The 13,695-nt window shown below is 37.8% G+C and overlaps 1 protein-coding gene across 16 annotated transcripts in view; it reads left to right on the top strand.

Annotated features, from left to right (window-relative positions):
• RhoGAP19D (Rho GTPase activating protein at 19D) overlaps positions 1–13,695 on the top strand; it is a 167,166-nt gene that overhangs the window by 7,328 nt on the left and 146,143 nt on the right. For 15 of the 16 annotated variants that reach the window (XM_066299549.1, XM_066299557.1, XM_066299550.1 and 12 more), the window contains exon 2: positions 11,075–11,137. In XM_066299549.1, coding sequence (XP_066155646.1) covers positions 11,084–11,137 — 54 coding nt within the window. In that variant the 5' untranslated portion in view covers positions 11,075–11,083. Of the gene's footprint in view, positions 1–5,607; positions 5,627–11,074; positions 11,138–13,695 lie in introns of those variants that run through there. The other variant, XM_066299551.1, reaches the window with a different exon arrangement.

Here is a 13,695-nt window from a genome sequence, read left to right on the forward strand (position 1 = left end):
CACTCTAGATCAACTTCAGGAACGTATAATTACCGGATGTGAAACGATACGCAACACACCAGGAGTTTTCGAGAGAGTGAGACAATCATTAACAAGAAGGATGGAAGCGTGCATTATGAGTAATGGTGGTCATTTTCAGCAATTCTTATGATTAATCATTAAAGCATTCCCCCAAAAAATTGTCTTTTCTAAAATTCAAACACCCAAATTGAGTCATTTTGGAAATAAAATATCTTTTTCTTGTCACATTTCAACACCCTGTATCTTGGAAACAAGGCATTTGCGGACGTATGTTTATTAGACATTTTTGACTCAAAATCAGTCGAGGATTACGCCTTTAAATGTTTTACATGTAGTTAGGAAACACCCTGTATAGGGTCGTACTTGTTTTAATTTTTAACCGGTAGTTCCAAATAAATTCTGAAAATCCTTAGGAACAGAGAGTTACCCATAACGAGTAGTTGCTTACCCACTGGAAATGTTCATTCCCTTTGGCAAATTACAGAAAGTCGTCTTTCAATAAAAAAACATCTTACAACGAACTTATTTTAAGGGTATTTTTTAGTGAATTTGCGGAAAGTATGAACGTTTCGTACTAGGCAAAGTATAATACTGAATTCGCGCGTAATCGGCATCGTCTCCTCGGAAGAGTTGCGCCATTCGCTTCGCTCGCGTCGTAAACCGGGAATGATCGCCGTCATTATATGCTCGTCTAATAACGTATTCGGATTGAACAGGATTATTCTAAAATATATTTGTTGTTATCCAGTTTAGGATCACCACCGAAGTCACACGCACATTTTTTGAACGGCCTTTCATCCTCGTTGCATAATATACCATTTCGCATTGCCTAACTTTGCCTGCAGTTTGGATAATTTACCGGTGAAATAAGTAAAACATATTTTCTTGACCGGACATGCCAATAGAACATATCGGCCTGCACGTCTTTGAAAGCCGATATTAGAGCTGCTTCAGTTTCCATTGGGCAAATATTTCATGATAAAATATCTGTTTACTATCGAGTTTATTAAATAATAAACGCAGTGTAGTTAATTACTGAAGGTCAAATGCATTTCTGTTTTTGCTTTTCTATTAAAGATAATTGCCGCAAATTTATTAGTTAATTAGATTAGCAGTTCGATAAATTTAGTTATTAGCATACAGTGTATTTATTTGTAGTTTGCAGCCAGAAACGCAATGAAAGCCAATTTGCAAATACCCTTTGTTTGTCTATTAAATTAAAATTGATAAAAATAAATATGGAATGTACTACGAATGCTTCGAAAATAAATCAAAACACGCTGGACACATGAGCTGATGGAAATCATGTGAGTGCACTTGGTTTGTACACTCATATCCGTGTGCTAAGTTGACTCTTTACATGGCAGTAACACAGGGCGTTTTCGAATGTTTGTTGTGGTAGAAAAGTATATTGTGAAACAAATGTGAAAACTACCGTTTTCGGCATCAGTACCTGACCAAAAATCATTCAGTGCAAGCTATTATTTTCTTGGGCTTTTAATTCTATCAAATTTACAATTGTGCCAATAATTAATTTTTTATTTTATATATATTTTTTAGGGTTTTAAATAAATGCCACTGAGATGGTTACCGCAATTCTTAATATAGAAATCAACAAGACTGAAACGAATCCTTAGTTAGTAACCCAACCACTTACAATGTAAGTATTGGCAAAAAAGTAAATTGCAGTCAACGCCATAGTATAATCATTTTATGAGCAAATTTAAGCAAATAGAATTGATGTCACGGTTTAGAATTTTCCATTAAAATAGTAGTACTAGATGACGCCTAGATTGGCGTGGGATTCTAGCGTTGATGATGTTGCTGATGAGGAGATCTTAATTTTACGAATGGTTCGGACCGGGTTTGCGCATGCTACGTGTTAACTCCCACAGAAACACCATGCAAGTGCGCCTTTATCCAGATATATGATAATGATAAAAATAGCCTTTCAGCATAATTGAATATTATGGTCTTTGTGCGGTAAAGTAATTTACAAAATGGCTCTTAAATAATCACGAAACTGGCTACGAATGGCATTAACGAGCTTTCCACAAGTGTCTTTTAAGAGAGCCAAGGGTCTAACTGTTCCGGTAGCATTTTGAGTGATTAAGCAGTATTTGTTTATTTTAAAGTCCAATGCCAATACACCGGGATCCGATTATTAATATAAAGTGCAGTAACAAAGATAATCAAATAAAGCCTTGATACAATTTATTTTGCCTTCAGTTCTAAATTGCTGATGATAAACTAGAGGACTGAAAGACAGATTTTTTTATGATGTTAGAAGCAGGAGCTCTAGATATGGGTAATCGTAAATCTTCCTTGGTAGATACGTACGTTTTCCGGTTGGTGCTCGTTACAAAGAGACGTTAAATCGAGCAGAAAATATATTCCACATACATATACTTAACCGTATTTAAAACTGTGGTATTTTTTAATTGACTGATTCGCTAATCTATGAGGCTTTGTTCATAGTTTTCCGTACGATTACATGGTTCAGCAACAGAAGGCCATAGCGATGAACTTTACATGCCGGACAGATCGGGACTATTTTTGTATCGTTTGTTACACACATATTTGATCCTTTCGTAGTCCACATTTTGGTAGTTACATCAGATCTACCTACCCGACAAGGTTGCGTTAAGCCTGGAAGTGAGCGCCACTTCATACAACAGGATCCATATTCCATTTACCTTATCGAGCGTTGATCTGATTGGATTCGGGGTGGAGATCCTTAAGATGTCATCCAGTTCCTAACGATCTTCCTAGACCGTGGCTTGAGGACGCCAAATTAGAGACTCGGAAATATGCTACATCTTGGGAGTTCTTCTGGTGGTGGTGTCTACATTTTTAAAACTCCTCGAAGCGCGGAACTTTCGATGCTATGTAACCATTTGACCGAAGATATTCGATCGCATTCTTAAGGAGACACTGGGCAGATTTTTGAGCCAGTCTAAAATTTCTTCCATGAGTTTTGCTTGCAGTGTTGAATGGTACTTCCCGCCCTTCATTGTAATGTGCCATGCCGTACCGCATGTCATTACAGTGTATGATGTCTTGTTGTGTTGGTGGAGACATCGAACATAGGTTTGTTCGAACCGGCCACGAAACTTTCCCAGAAAGAAACGAGAATTCGTCTGGATGCCTTACATAGTAGATTTGCATTCGAAATGAGTAATCAGTCCGTCCACAAAGATTCTTGCATCGTTTCAATGTAGTTCACTAGCCGGTCGGACCAAGTCTCATACGTTTTTCGTAAAAATCACGCGAGGGAAACGTCCGAGTATGCCCTTAATAACTCACCTATCTATTTTCTCGTTTACCCGCCCTTTGAAGGTAGTGAAAAACAGCAACTTTATTTACTCTAGCGGGCCATCGAATGATAAGACTGAGTAAAAATACGCGACGGATAGACCCGGCTCTTTAGGGTGTCATCGACATTTCTTTCATCTGATTAGATCGAAGTGCCTCGGCGGAGTGAACTTTCTGTGATAAGATACACGTGTTCGGTGATCTAGATGTATGTTTATCCCGAAGCTCCAATTTCCACGTTACGATCAGAGAATTGTTCGTGGTATTTTCGCAGAATGTTTGCTGGGTGTTAAGTACCCATTAAGATAACGCCACGATGTGTCACCATTGCTGGTATCTGCGGCGTTAGGGGTCCGGTTGGCTTCTTTTTTAAGTGACCACGAGCCATCACGCAGATCAAAGGCCGTTTCGCACAATAGCGGCGCTTGAGCAAAGCTCAAAATTTAATACATTGAAGAGTAATGAAGGTATTCACACTGAAGTCCCCGATGACCCGATCAACCGTCTACTGATACAGCAAACGGTTACGGAGATAAGAATGTTCTGTTTTAGTTTTCTAGAGTGTCAGAAAACTCTCACTGCCTTAAGCCAACGTTTACAGATTGACTAAGACTCTTGCTTAATCACCTCTGTGGAAAAAATTGTCATTATCTATGTCAGTAAATGCTTCATTTTGAGAAGTCATATCTAATTAATTTACGTGTTTGGCACCCGTACGCTTCCTTAAGGGTATTTGGATGATGCTTGAAATTCGGGACAAACTATTGGGGACTTTCAAAATGAAAATGCCACTTGGTGGGCATGATGGAAACAGGAAATCGAGTGTTCCTGACATTAAATTTGCAAATTAATATAATTGTACCATGTGATTTGTGACTCACTTTAATTGGTTAGTTTACGTTTCTCGGTGTAGCATCTAATATTCCAATACTTTGAGATTTTTACGTTCTTATGGTGCGTCGTCCTCATCCACTTCAGCTAACTAATCATTGTTTTTTTAATGTTAGAACCCTAAAGGACCCCCCTAGACGCTCAATTATATTGCACAATATTATTCTGCGTCTGAGAAGTATATTGTTTATATTGCCCAAGCATTGAACGATAATTGTACTTCTTGGAAATTAATTTCACGATATTTATTAGTTTATTTAAAATCTCCATGACTCGAAGGGAAATGAAGACGGCGCATTTATTATCGAATTTTGCAACTATATCGTGGATGTCCAGCATTGTGGAAAATTAAAAGTGCAGAATACGGTGATAGAAATTTAAATGATAATGCACATAAAGTGTTAATTGAAAAATATGAGAAAGTTGACCCGAGAACAGACAAAAAACTGCGAGAAAAACAGTTTGAGAACTAATTATAGGAAAGACGGTGTAATTTCCAACAACTCATGAAATGTAACACTATTCATTTGTAAAAAGTTTTGGCAATTTTTTGGTTGGCTTAACTTCAAGTCACACAGTAAATTCTAACTTGAATATTCACCTCGTTTCAGGTACCATTCTTTAGGCCAACGCCACCGTTTTGGTTCTTTTACGGAAGATAAATATAAAACAAGCGCTAAACAGGCTTTACGTTTATTTGACCTTTTTACTTCAATTACCTTCAAGTTTAAATACTTTTTAGTTTCAAATTCAAACTGGCGAATGTGGATATTGCACAAAAATATTGAATCGTGTGTGCTAAACAGTATTGAGCAATATAATCTTATACAATATTACATTGTGCAATATAATTGAACGTCTACGGAGTCCTTTAGTAGACTTACCTTCTTAACTCGCGTGGTGAAAAAAATATATCTAGTGTTTTAGACACCTCGTAAGCTTCGACTACACCCGCTTATCCCGTGAACATCTGAAACTGATTTCATCACAACTTGATCTTCGCTCAGAAAAGAAAAAAAGAAAAAAAAACAATCCAGACCCATTTACAAGCTCGTTTTACAAGTGAAATTAAGTGTCTCGATAAGTGGCATCATTGACTGATATTAAGTACGTGTTCCTTTTGATTTACTTAATTTAGGCTTCAACCATAAACAAACATGCCAAGAAAAATTCTGTTGTTTGTATTGTAAGCGATAGTTAACTTGTCTGTGGGTTTATGTTTGAATTAATTTCGGCCGGCTGCGCCTGCGGAAACAATTGCCGCTCATTGTCAGTTCGATTAGTTTTAGATCAGAATAGGGCGGAGGATTGGGCGCGCTCCGAGTGGACCGGGCCCCGAAACAAAGACTGACAGTGAAAGTGTTTTATGTGACAGGTGGCTGTGCCGCAATTTTTGCAGGTATATAATTATATTTTGCAAATGCGAACTGTGGATGTATGAAGCAGAAAATCGGGTTGAACCAATTAGGATTAAACAAGAACGAGAGAGGTGTCAAAATATTCCTAATGGGAAGACACCTACTCGAGTTAGCGTGCGTCCGCGCAGTTTATCTAAGTCAGCGTGGAGTGTCATTGGCGAGAATACTTCGCATTACCCACGAAATAGGCCGACTCCGTTAGATCTGTCGGGTACATATAAGTTGGCATACGATTGCGTTTACGAAAATTTCGTTTGCCAACTGTTCTAGACTAAAAATCAGATATTTTGCCATTAAGCAGCGATGTTAACCACAGTAATATACACACTGAGACAAATTTTATCGCCATAAAATTTCTCTCAGTCTCTGCGAGTCGAACGTTCCCACACAAATAAATACCCTGTGGTTCATAAAATTCTCCTCCGAACATAACGTTTGAAATTGCTATTCTTTCGTCCCAAAACGTGTTCGTGCATGCCCTCCTAAAATGTACAGTCAGTGACAAAAGTATTCGTACACCACCCAAGAAGTGAGAATAATGGCTATTTAGTACTTAAACTTAATAATGACACAAGGAACATACAAAACGAAATCAAATCATATCTTTTATATCATTAAAACAATAATTTTCAATCCAGATTTCATGTAAAAATGAAAAATATCACTTTAGGCAAGTCGCAAAAATATTCGTACAACCTATTGTTGTTTTTATTATTCTTTCATAAAGAATAGAGAACAGAAAAATATTTATATTTTTGTTCACCGGTATTTCTAAAATAATAAACAACATGTTTTTACCAAATTGTGCATTAGTATTAAACATGGGTCGTGAGGTCAAAGAGTGTCCCGAAGACATTAGAAATTTAATTATAAAATTATTCAATGAGACAAAATCTTACAGTCAAATCAGTAAAATTGTTAATAGAAGCCGATCCACTATTCAGTAGATTATAAAAAACTACAAAAATACCGGAATTGTTTTGAAAAAACCACGAAAGGGGCAAAAGAAAAAATTAACTCTACGAGAAGAACGCGCACTTGTTCGGAAAATTAGAGAAAACCCGAGACTGAGTGCCCCTATGTTAGCAGCGCAAATGTCAGAAGCCACTGGGAAGAATGTACATCCTCAATCTGTGAAGAAGATCGGCAGGGTACCATGGCAGGGTTCCTCGAAAGAAACCCTTTACATCAAAAGTCAACCAGCAGAAACGTTTAGCTTTTGCACAGAAGTATCTGGAAAAAGACGAGAGCTTTTGTGCAAAGGTGTTATTTACTGATGAAAGGAAGTTTAACTTGTTTGGGTCAGATGGTAAAGGAAAAGTGTGGCGTAAAAAAAATACAGCTTTGAATCCTGAAAATCTGTGTCCAACAATTAAACATGTTATGGTTTGGGCAGCCATGGCAGCATCTGGAGTGGGTACTTTGGCTTTTATTGAAGGTAACATGGACCAGTATAAATATATGGAAATTTCGCGGGCTAATCTACCCGTGAGTGTTGAAAAATTGGGATTGGAAAACTGGATTTTGCAGCGAGACAACGACCCAAAACATAATGCGCGTAACGTTAAGATGTGGATTGCCTACAACGTACCACGACTTTTAGACCGTCCACCCCACTCACCAGACTTCAACCCAATTGAACATCTCTGGGATCAATTAGACAGACAAATCCGCGTTTCTGAGGTTCAAAAACGAATTAAAAATAGAGAATCTCTTAAGGTCGTTTTAGAAGAACAATGGCAAGAAATATCTGCAAGAAACAACGGCAAATTTGGTTTATTCAATGCCGGGAAGGCTTAAAGACGTTGTTTTAGCCAAAGGAGGCCCAACGAAATATTGAATTTACTAAAAGTGGAAAAAGTTAATTAGTTTTTATTAGTGTACGAACACTTGTGTGACCTGCCGGAAATGATATTTTATTTATATTCCTAGAATCTAAGTTAAAATTTAATGTTAAAGTTGCAATAAACGAAATAAATAGGCCGTTTTCACCTGTTCCATATGCCAATTTTTATTTCTAATCCCAAGTAATTGTAATATTAACAATTTAGGTTGTGTACGAATAATTTTGTCACTGACTGTATCATAAGCAATAAAATCTTGAATTTTCGGACTTCACAGTGGGAGGAAAACTTGTCAACCACCAAGCCATCTATAATGTTTATTCATTTTCAGGGAGCGAATGTTTTTTTTTAACCCGAAGGCAGTATACAGGATGTTCGTGAGATAATTTCGTAAATTTAACCAACGATTCAAAATATAGTGTTAAATAAAAAAGTTCCGTGCAACAGGGGTCGAAAATCGAATACTTACAAAGAAAAAATGGTAAAATTGGCAACCGAAAAATTATGAAGAGATTAAAATTTTAATAAAATGTTCGAAAACCTACTTGTCAGATGTTGATTGTTTGATTTTTAACAAGAAATAAATAAAATTATTTGGTATTAACATTGCTAAAAGGAATTTAAAACTTCATTGAGACTAATAATAGGACTCAAACGGTAGAAATAACCTTAAGCGGGAACGTCGCGCTGAACTCTGGAAACCTGACTCTGTAAATGGTTTCCCAAGTTAACTTCTCGTTGGAATTCCGATAGAACGCCAAAGGAGCAATTGCTTTATCCTTTTCACGTATAAAGAGTTCGAGAAGCACATAATGTTTACACTTTAACCATAAAACCTATCTCACCTTTCACCTATTTTTGAACACATTTGATAAATTTATGATTGATTTTTGCTGTTGTACGTCGGAAATACCTGAAAATAGCTCAACCACCGGCCCCTCGGTATTTTATGAAAATCTTGGATAATTTTTTGAAAGTTTTCTGGTGACTTTCAAGCGGTTTAAAACAGTCACTGAGTTTTATTGTAAATGGCAACCAGGCACTGTTCTTTTGTTACTAGAGACATCGCAGCGAACGCCAAACATCGTAACTGTCATTTGTGCTGTCATCAAGTGCAACATGGTGCCTGTCATAGGTTTTAGTTTCAAACTTTGTCACATTATTACGAAATTTTGGATAATTTTTCATGAATTTTCGAGCTTTTTAAAACATTAGAAAATACTTTTCTTTGTTCCATGTGGCAACCGGGCGCTGTTCCTTGGTCAGAAAAACTAACACGGCGAATGTCAACATTGTTAGCTGACGTTTGTCGTTATCGGAACCGGTTCTGGCAGCTTTCTTTCTTCACGTCCCCTGTGTAAACCCTGTGCAAATGCACCATATCTAGTTTATATGGCCGCTTAGAGAGGTATCAAAATGAAACACGACGCAACGTTGCCATTTTTCAAAAGAACTTTTTCAAAATTTTCCAGGGAAATGCTTGTATTTACGATTCCTGTTTTTTGTTTAAAACAATGCTCTTAATTATTGGTTAAATTTACGAAACTTATTTCACCAACACCCTGTATATGAAATGTAAACATAATTCTGAATGCTCTAATTATATTACACATGATTGTTCCCTTGTAGGTTTTTAAGCCATTTGAAGTTTGATACTTTCGCAGACTTAGCCAGGAGATTCAAATTGGTCTAATATTTGATCTTTCGAGTCTCGTGTCTTCATTTAATAGGTCAACGAACACTTAAATTGTTCTACAGTAGAAGATTCATTAATTATCATTCAGCATTAAATTGGCATTTAGAACTGCTGATGTGAACCAATTTGCGAAATGATTACTAATGGGATTCTCACTAGGCTAAAGATTGAGGACTTGTTTTATCATCGAGTTTATGATATTTTCTCCTGTTAGTGGTTCGCCACCTGCTGCGGCTGACCTGTTCAGATTTCATGGAATGGTCACTAAACCTAAACGAGCCAGCTTTAGAATACCTCCGCTCTATTCGAAATTGAACAGTCTAATTCGTTCCATCTCCATATGTTGGATATGGTATGCGCTTATAGATGACCAAAACGGACAACACGCGTTTTAATTTCGCATAATTGACGTTGTTACCGTGCATTAGGTGGACGTGCACTTAATTAGCTATTACATTTCACTAGCCATTGCTTGCTGTTTTCGTTCGGTAACGGTAAAAATAGTAATTACTTAAGTATTTCGGTGCACGCCAGTTGTTTAGATCAAGTTCCCATAGCCGCTCTAACAGCCACTCAACTGAGACCTAATTCCCGAATATAAATCTTAATTTTAAAACTCGCGAACAACAAGTGAATTTTTCTCGGAGCGCATTAGTTAGCGTTTGGCACGAAGATTTATGTCGCCTCGCATACGATTCTCGAAGAGATGGCGCTAAATATTGACACAGCGCGGCCTGGCAGAAGATGGCGCCACAGTCGATCGCATCAGTGCCATCTCCATTTCGAAACCTACATTTTGAACTTTCTCCAGTTTCTCTGTATCTCTTTTAGCGTAATTTGAACTCTCGACTCAATAACAATAATTAATCCGTTGCAAATCTTCCGTTTGCCTATATTAGCGCTTTGTACGTCTACCTACGTGTGTAGTAAGTAGCATTAAAATACATGCATTAAGAGCTTAATGACGCGGATATGAAAGCAAAGCAGTGAGAATAGAAATTGATATCTAATGCTAATGTGCATATAAACCCATTGTAAATTGATGCTTGTTTTCTATTGGCGATAATAATTTCTTTTCGCGGTGAATAAGATTTTTCCTGATTCTTTGGATTGCAATCGTGAAATTGGAATTGATAATTTGCCCTACGTGTTCATAGAAAACAGGCAGTCACGTGTCGGTAATAGCAAGTTATTTTTTGTGTTGTTTCTTGTTTAAAATTAAAATCACAAATTCCAGCGAAAGATAATTATTGTTGTTTGAATCGAAAATACGTGCAGGTTTGTGGACGCTAAATGTGATGTTACGTCATAACCCAAGAATACATGTTTTCGCATTCCGAGAATTTAAGAGAGAATTCCGGCAAACACGCTTCTCATAATATGTTCTAGTTGAGGGACGAATTTACCGGACAAAAAGGATTGATTACCTGCAAATGTATTATTGGAAATTTTCTATTTTCGTGCTATGCACTTCACAACAGTTCAAGGCGTTGCTTCATAGATTTTATTCACTCGAAGGGTTTATTTTTATTAAAGTCTGCGAAACACAATTTATTTTAGCGATAATGAATCCCGAAAATTGATCAATCTCTAAATAATTACAATTTCACTGCTACTTAATTTCTGGTTTTATCCAATCATTAACAAATTTTAAATAGTTTTCGGCGTGGTTTGGAAAGTTTATTTCACAGCAACCCAGAGGCGTAGATGACTTATTTTAGTGGTAATACATTTCCCAACGATGATCAAGAACGGCAATTTTATTCTTCCTCGTGGCTACGCCTCCAGATTCATCCAATAAAGGAAGTCATAATAAGTGCGAATCTTGGCGACGCTGCGATTCTTCCATTTGCCGCTAAACGTTTTCAATATTTTTGTTTTCGTTTCAGAAATCACCAATGGAAGAAAATGATGACCCATCGTCGGACGTTTCAAACGCCCACAAATCTCAGGTAAGCTTCGTTAACATTCTCATTTCATTTAGACGCTGCAAGACAATAGAGACGGTGGCGGCTAAACTGAAACTGAGCATTAAATTGCGTTGTTAATCGTATTCAGTTTGCCATGACTTGGAAGATAAGGAAACATAATTGCGTAGGCGCAACTCTGAAAATTAACATTGACTAAGGAACAAGTGGTTATACATATTGTACGAAACTCAAGTCCAATGTCACACCCACCATGTCTGAAAATCAAAACAGAATCTATTTCGGTTTATTACTTGATGCAAACTAGTGAAAGTCCCGAAGTTTTAGCCATGGACCCGATTTGAAAGAATGTGGGAGTCGATTCTTTAAAAGGAGCTAAAGGCAACTGCTCCCGAAAATTCACACCTCGGTGCCATGAAAGAAACCTAAATAAATCTATTTTTGGTCGGGTGAAAGTTTGTTTTTGATAGCAAGTCGCGACGTGTTGATGCCATTGGTCATGAACTTGTTAGTGTTTTTCGGAACCATCGTTTGAATGCTGATAAATGGCAAATATCAAGCTCATTTGCATGCTCGTTTGTGATTTACGATCGGCCCACGGCGTAAAACAAGACGGGAGCGCCACGAGCATTTTTCGAATGTGTGCGAATTTAACGGTGGTGCCCATTATGATTTTTACTCCACGCCGGCAGATGGGTTCCTACCATTTATCACCGCGTCCGAATTGTACCGTTACAACGTCGAGTTAAAGGTACTACGGTCAGCGGAAGAAGAAAAAGAGAAAGGCTTTTGCGTATGGAAATGAGTGTTTTGATGCGTCTTCACCTTGGTCTACACACCAAGGAATATTTATTCACGCAAAAACTTTTACTCTGATTTATGCAAACAACCACCCACCATACAGGGCAAGTTCCTGAGCGAAGCAATAACTCAAAAGCCGCTTTATAATATGCCATCGTCACGTCGTGGAAGAGAAGAGGTTACAACGACGAATTGTCGATCATTTTGAATTGCTAAACACGCTGAGGGAAAAAATTTTGGTTTTTCGGAATCCCTTCGAGAGTCATCGAATTTTTCCAAATTTCGAAATGGTATGTTCTCGAATACCGAACATTGCCTTAATTTAACTGACTTCGTATCTCTTGTGGTTACCGAGATTCTCCTGAACGATAACTGGAAATGCACACCCTGTATAGACATGCAGAGTATGCGGATCTCTAAATACCTCCAATTTGACTTCACAAACCACCTGTCTTAGTTTCATTCGCGATGGCCGCAAAATTGAATAAATAATGATAATAACCGCGCGTCTCTCAAGTGTTCTTGCGGGAACACCACTACCAAATTCTCCATAGCGCTTTCTCGGTGGAAGCGAAGTGTCAAACGTGTTTTGTTAACATTGTTTCAACAATAGAAAAATAAACAAAAATAAAAAGAACAGAGAGCAAGGCGGAATACCTAAATGTTATTTTAATGGTTCGCCAGGTTCGACATGCAAACGGAGAATCGGCACTTGATTACAAGATAATTTAGTGTCGAAGCAATGGGTATTGTTCTGACTTTCTCGAAGAAGTTTAATGTTTCGCGATTTGCGAAAGCTTTCTACCTAATTTCGGCTATGTAAAAGAAAGCATATCTGAAATTGAGGATAAAAAACACAGGGGAATAATGCGAGAGTTAATTTTTTAAAAGGGTCAGAGAAAGTGGCCCAGCTACATGCTCCAGTGGTTCAAGTTTCCAAATCTGAAATGCCCACTGCGGGAGCCGTTCCATAGGGATCGAATCTCGTTATGTAAAAAAAAGACAATTAGGGCCGAATAAACAAACGGCAGCCATCGAATCAATTTCCACTTTATGATCTGGATTTTTATTTGTTCGTCGTCGACTATCTCGTTATCTGGTTCCTGGTCGCGCTTTCTCGCCTCGTATCACCCACACGTATGCCTGACCAGGCACAATACAATCTGTCCTGGCTCGCAAGACGCGATCTTCTTCGTCTGCGCTTATTAGAATGACTGGTTGCCTACGCCCACGCGATAACGTTCGGTTGTTATATTACATGAAAGCGCGTGCGAAACGGTACTAGTTCGAAACAATCAAAACAAAAGTACTCTATGCTCTTTTGTTCGTGGTGTCTAATTTAATCAACACCTACTCCGTTGGAGACCATCAGCTCTTGACGATGGCCACTCGATATGAATTGTCAAAGGTCGAGAGTAAGTTGCAAATGTGACACTGCGAACAACTTCGACATCCAGCGGAAAACTTGCGTCAGCGATTTACCTCTAAGAGTCGTGGTTTCGGAAAACACAAGAATGACAACCCGAAGTCGATGGCAACGTTCTTAATGGAAAAGTTGATATCACTATTTTCCATTGGTCAAACACGCCACGTGACATAAAAAAGAAAACACTCTGTAAAAATGGTTTTATTTAAATTATTTTCGGCGTGTTTCTTACGCTAAAACAAATACTTCATTAAAAAATTGAACAAGTTTAGTTGTTGAAACCAAAAATATATACAGGGTGGGGCACCAAGAGCGCCTCGGGGTATTACGTCCTTGTTAATAATTTGATCGAAAA

The sequence above is a fragment of the Euwallacea fornicatus genome, chromosome 34 (genome assembly GCF_040115645.1).
Source record: "Euwallacea fornicatus isolate EFF26 chromosome 34, ASM4011564v1, whole genome shotgun sequence".
Lineage (NCBI taxonomy): Eukaryota > Metazoa > Arthropoda > Insecta > Coleoptera > Curculionidae > Euwallacea > Euwallacea fornicatus.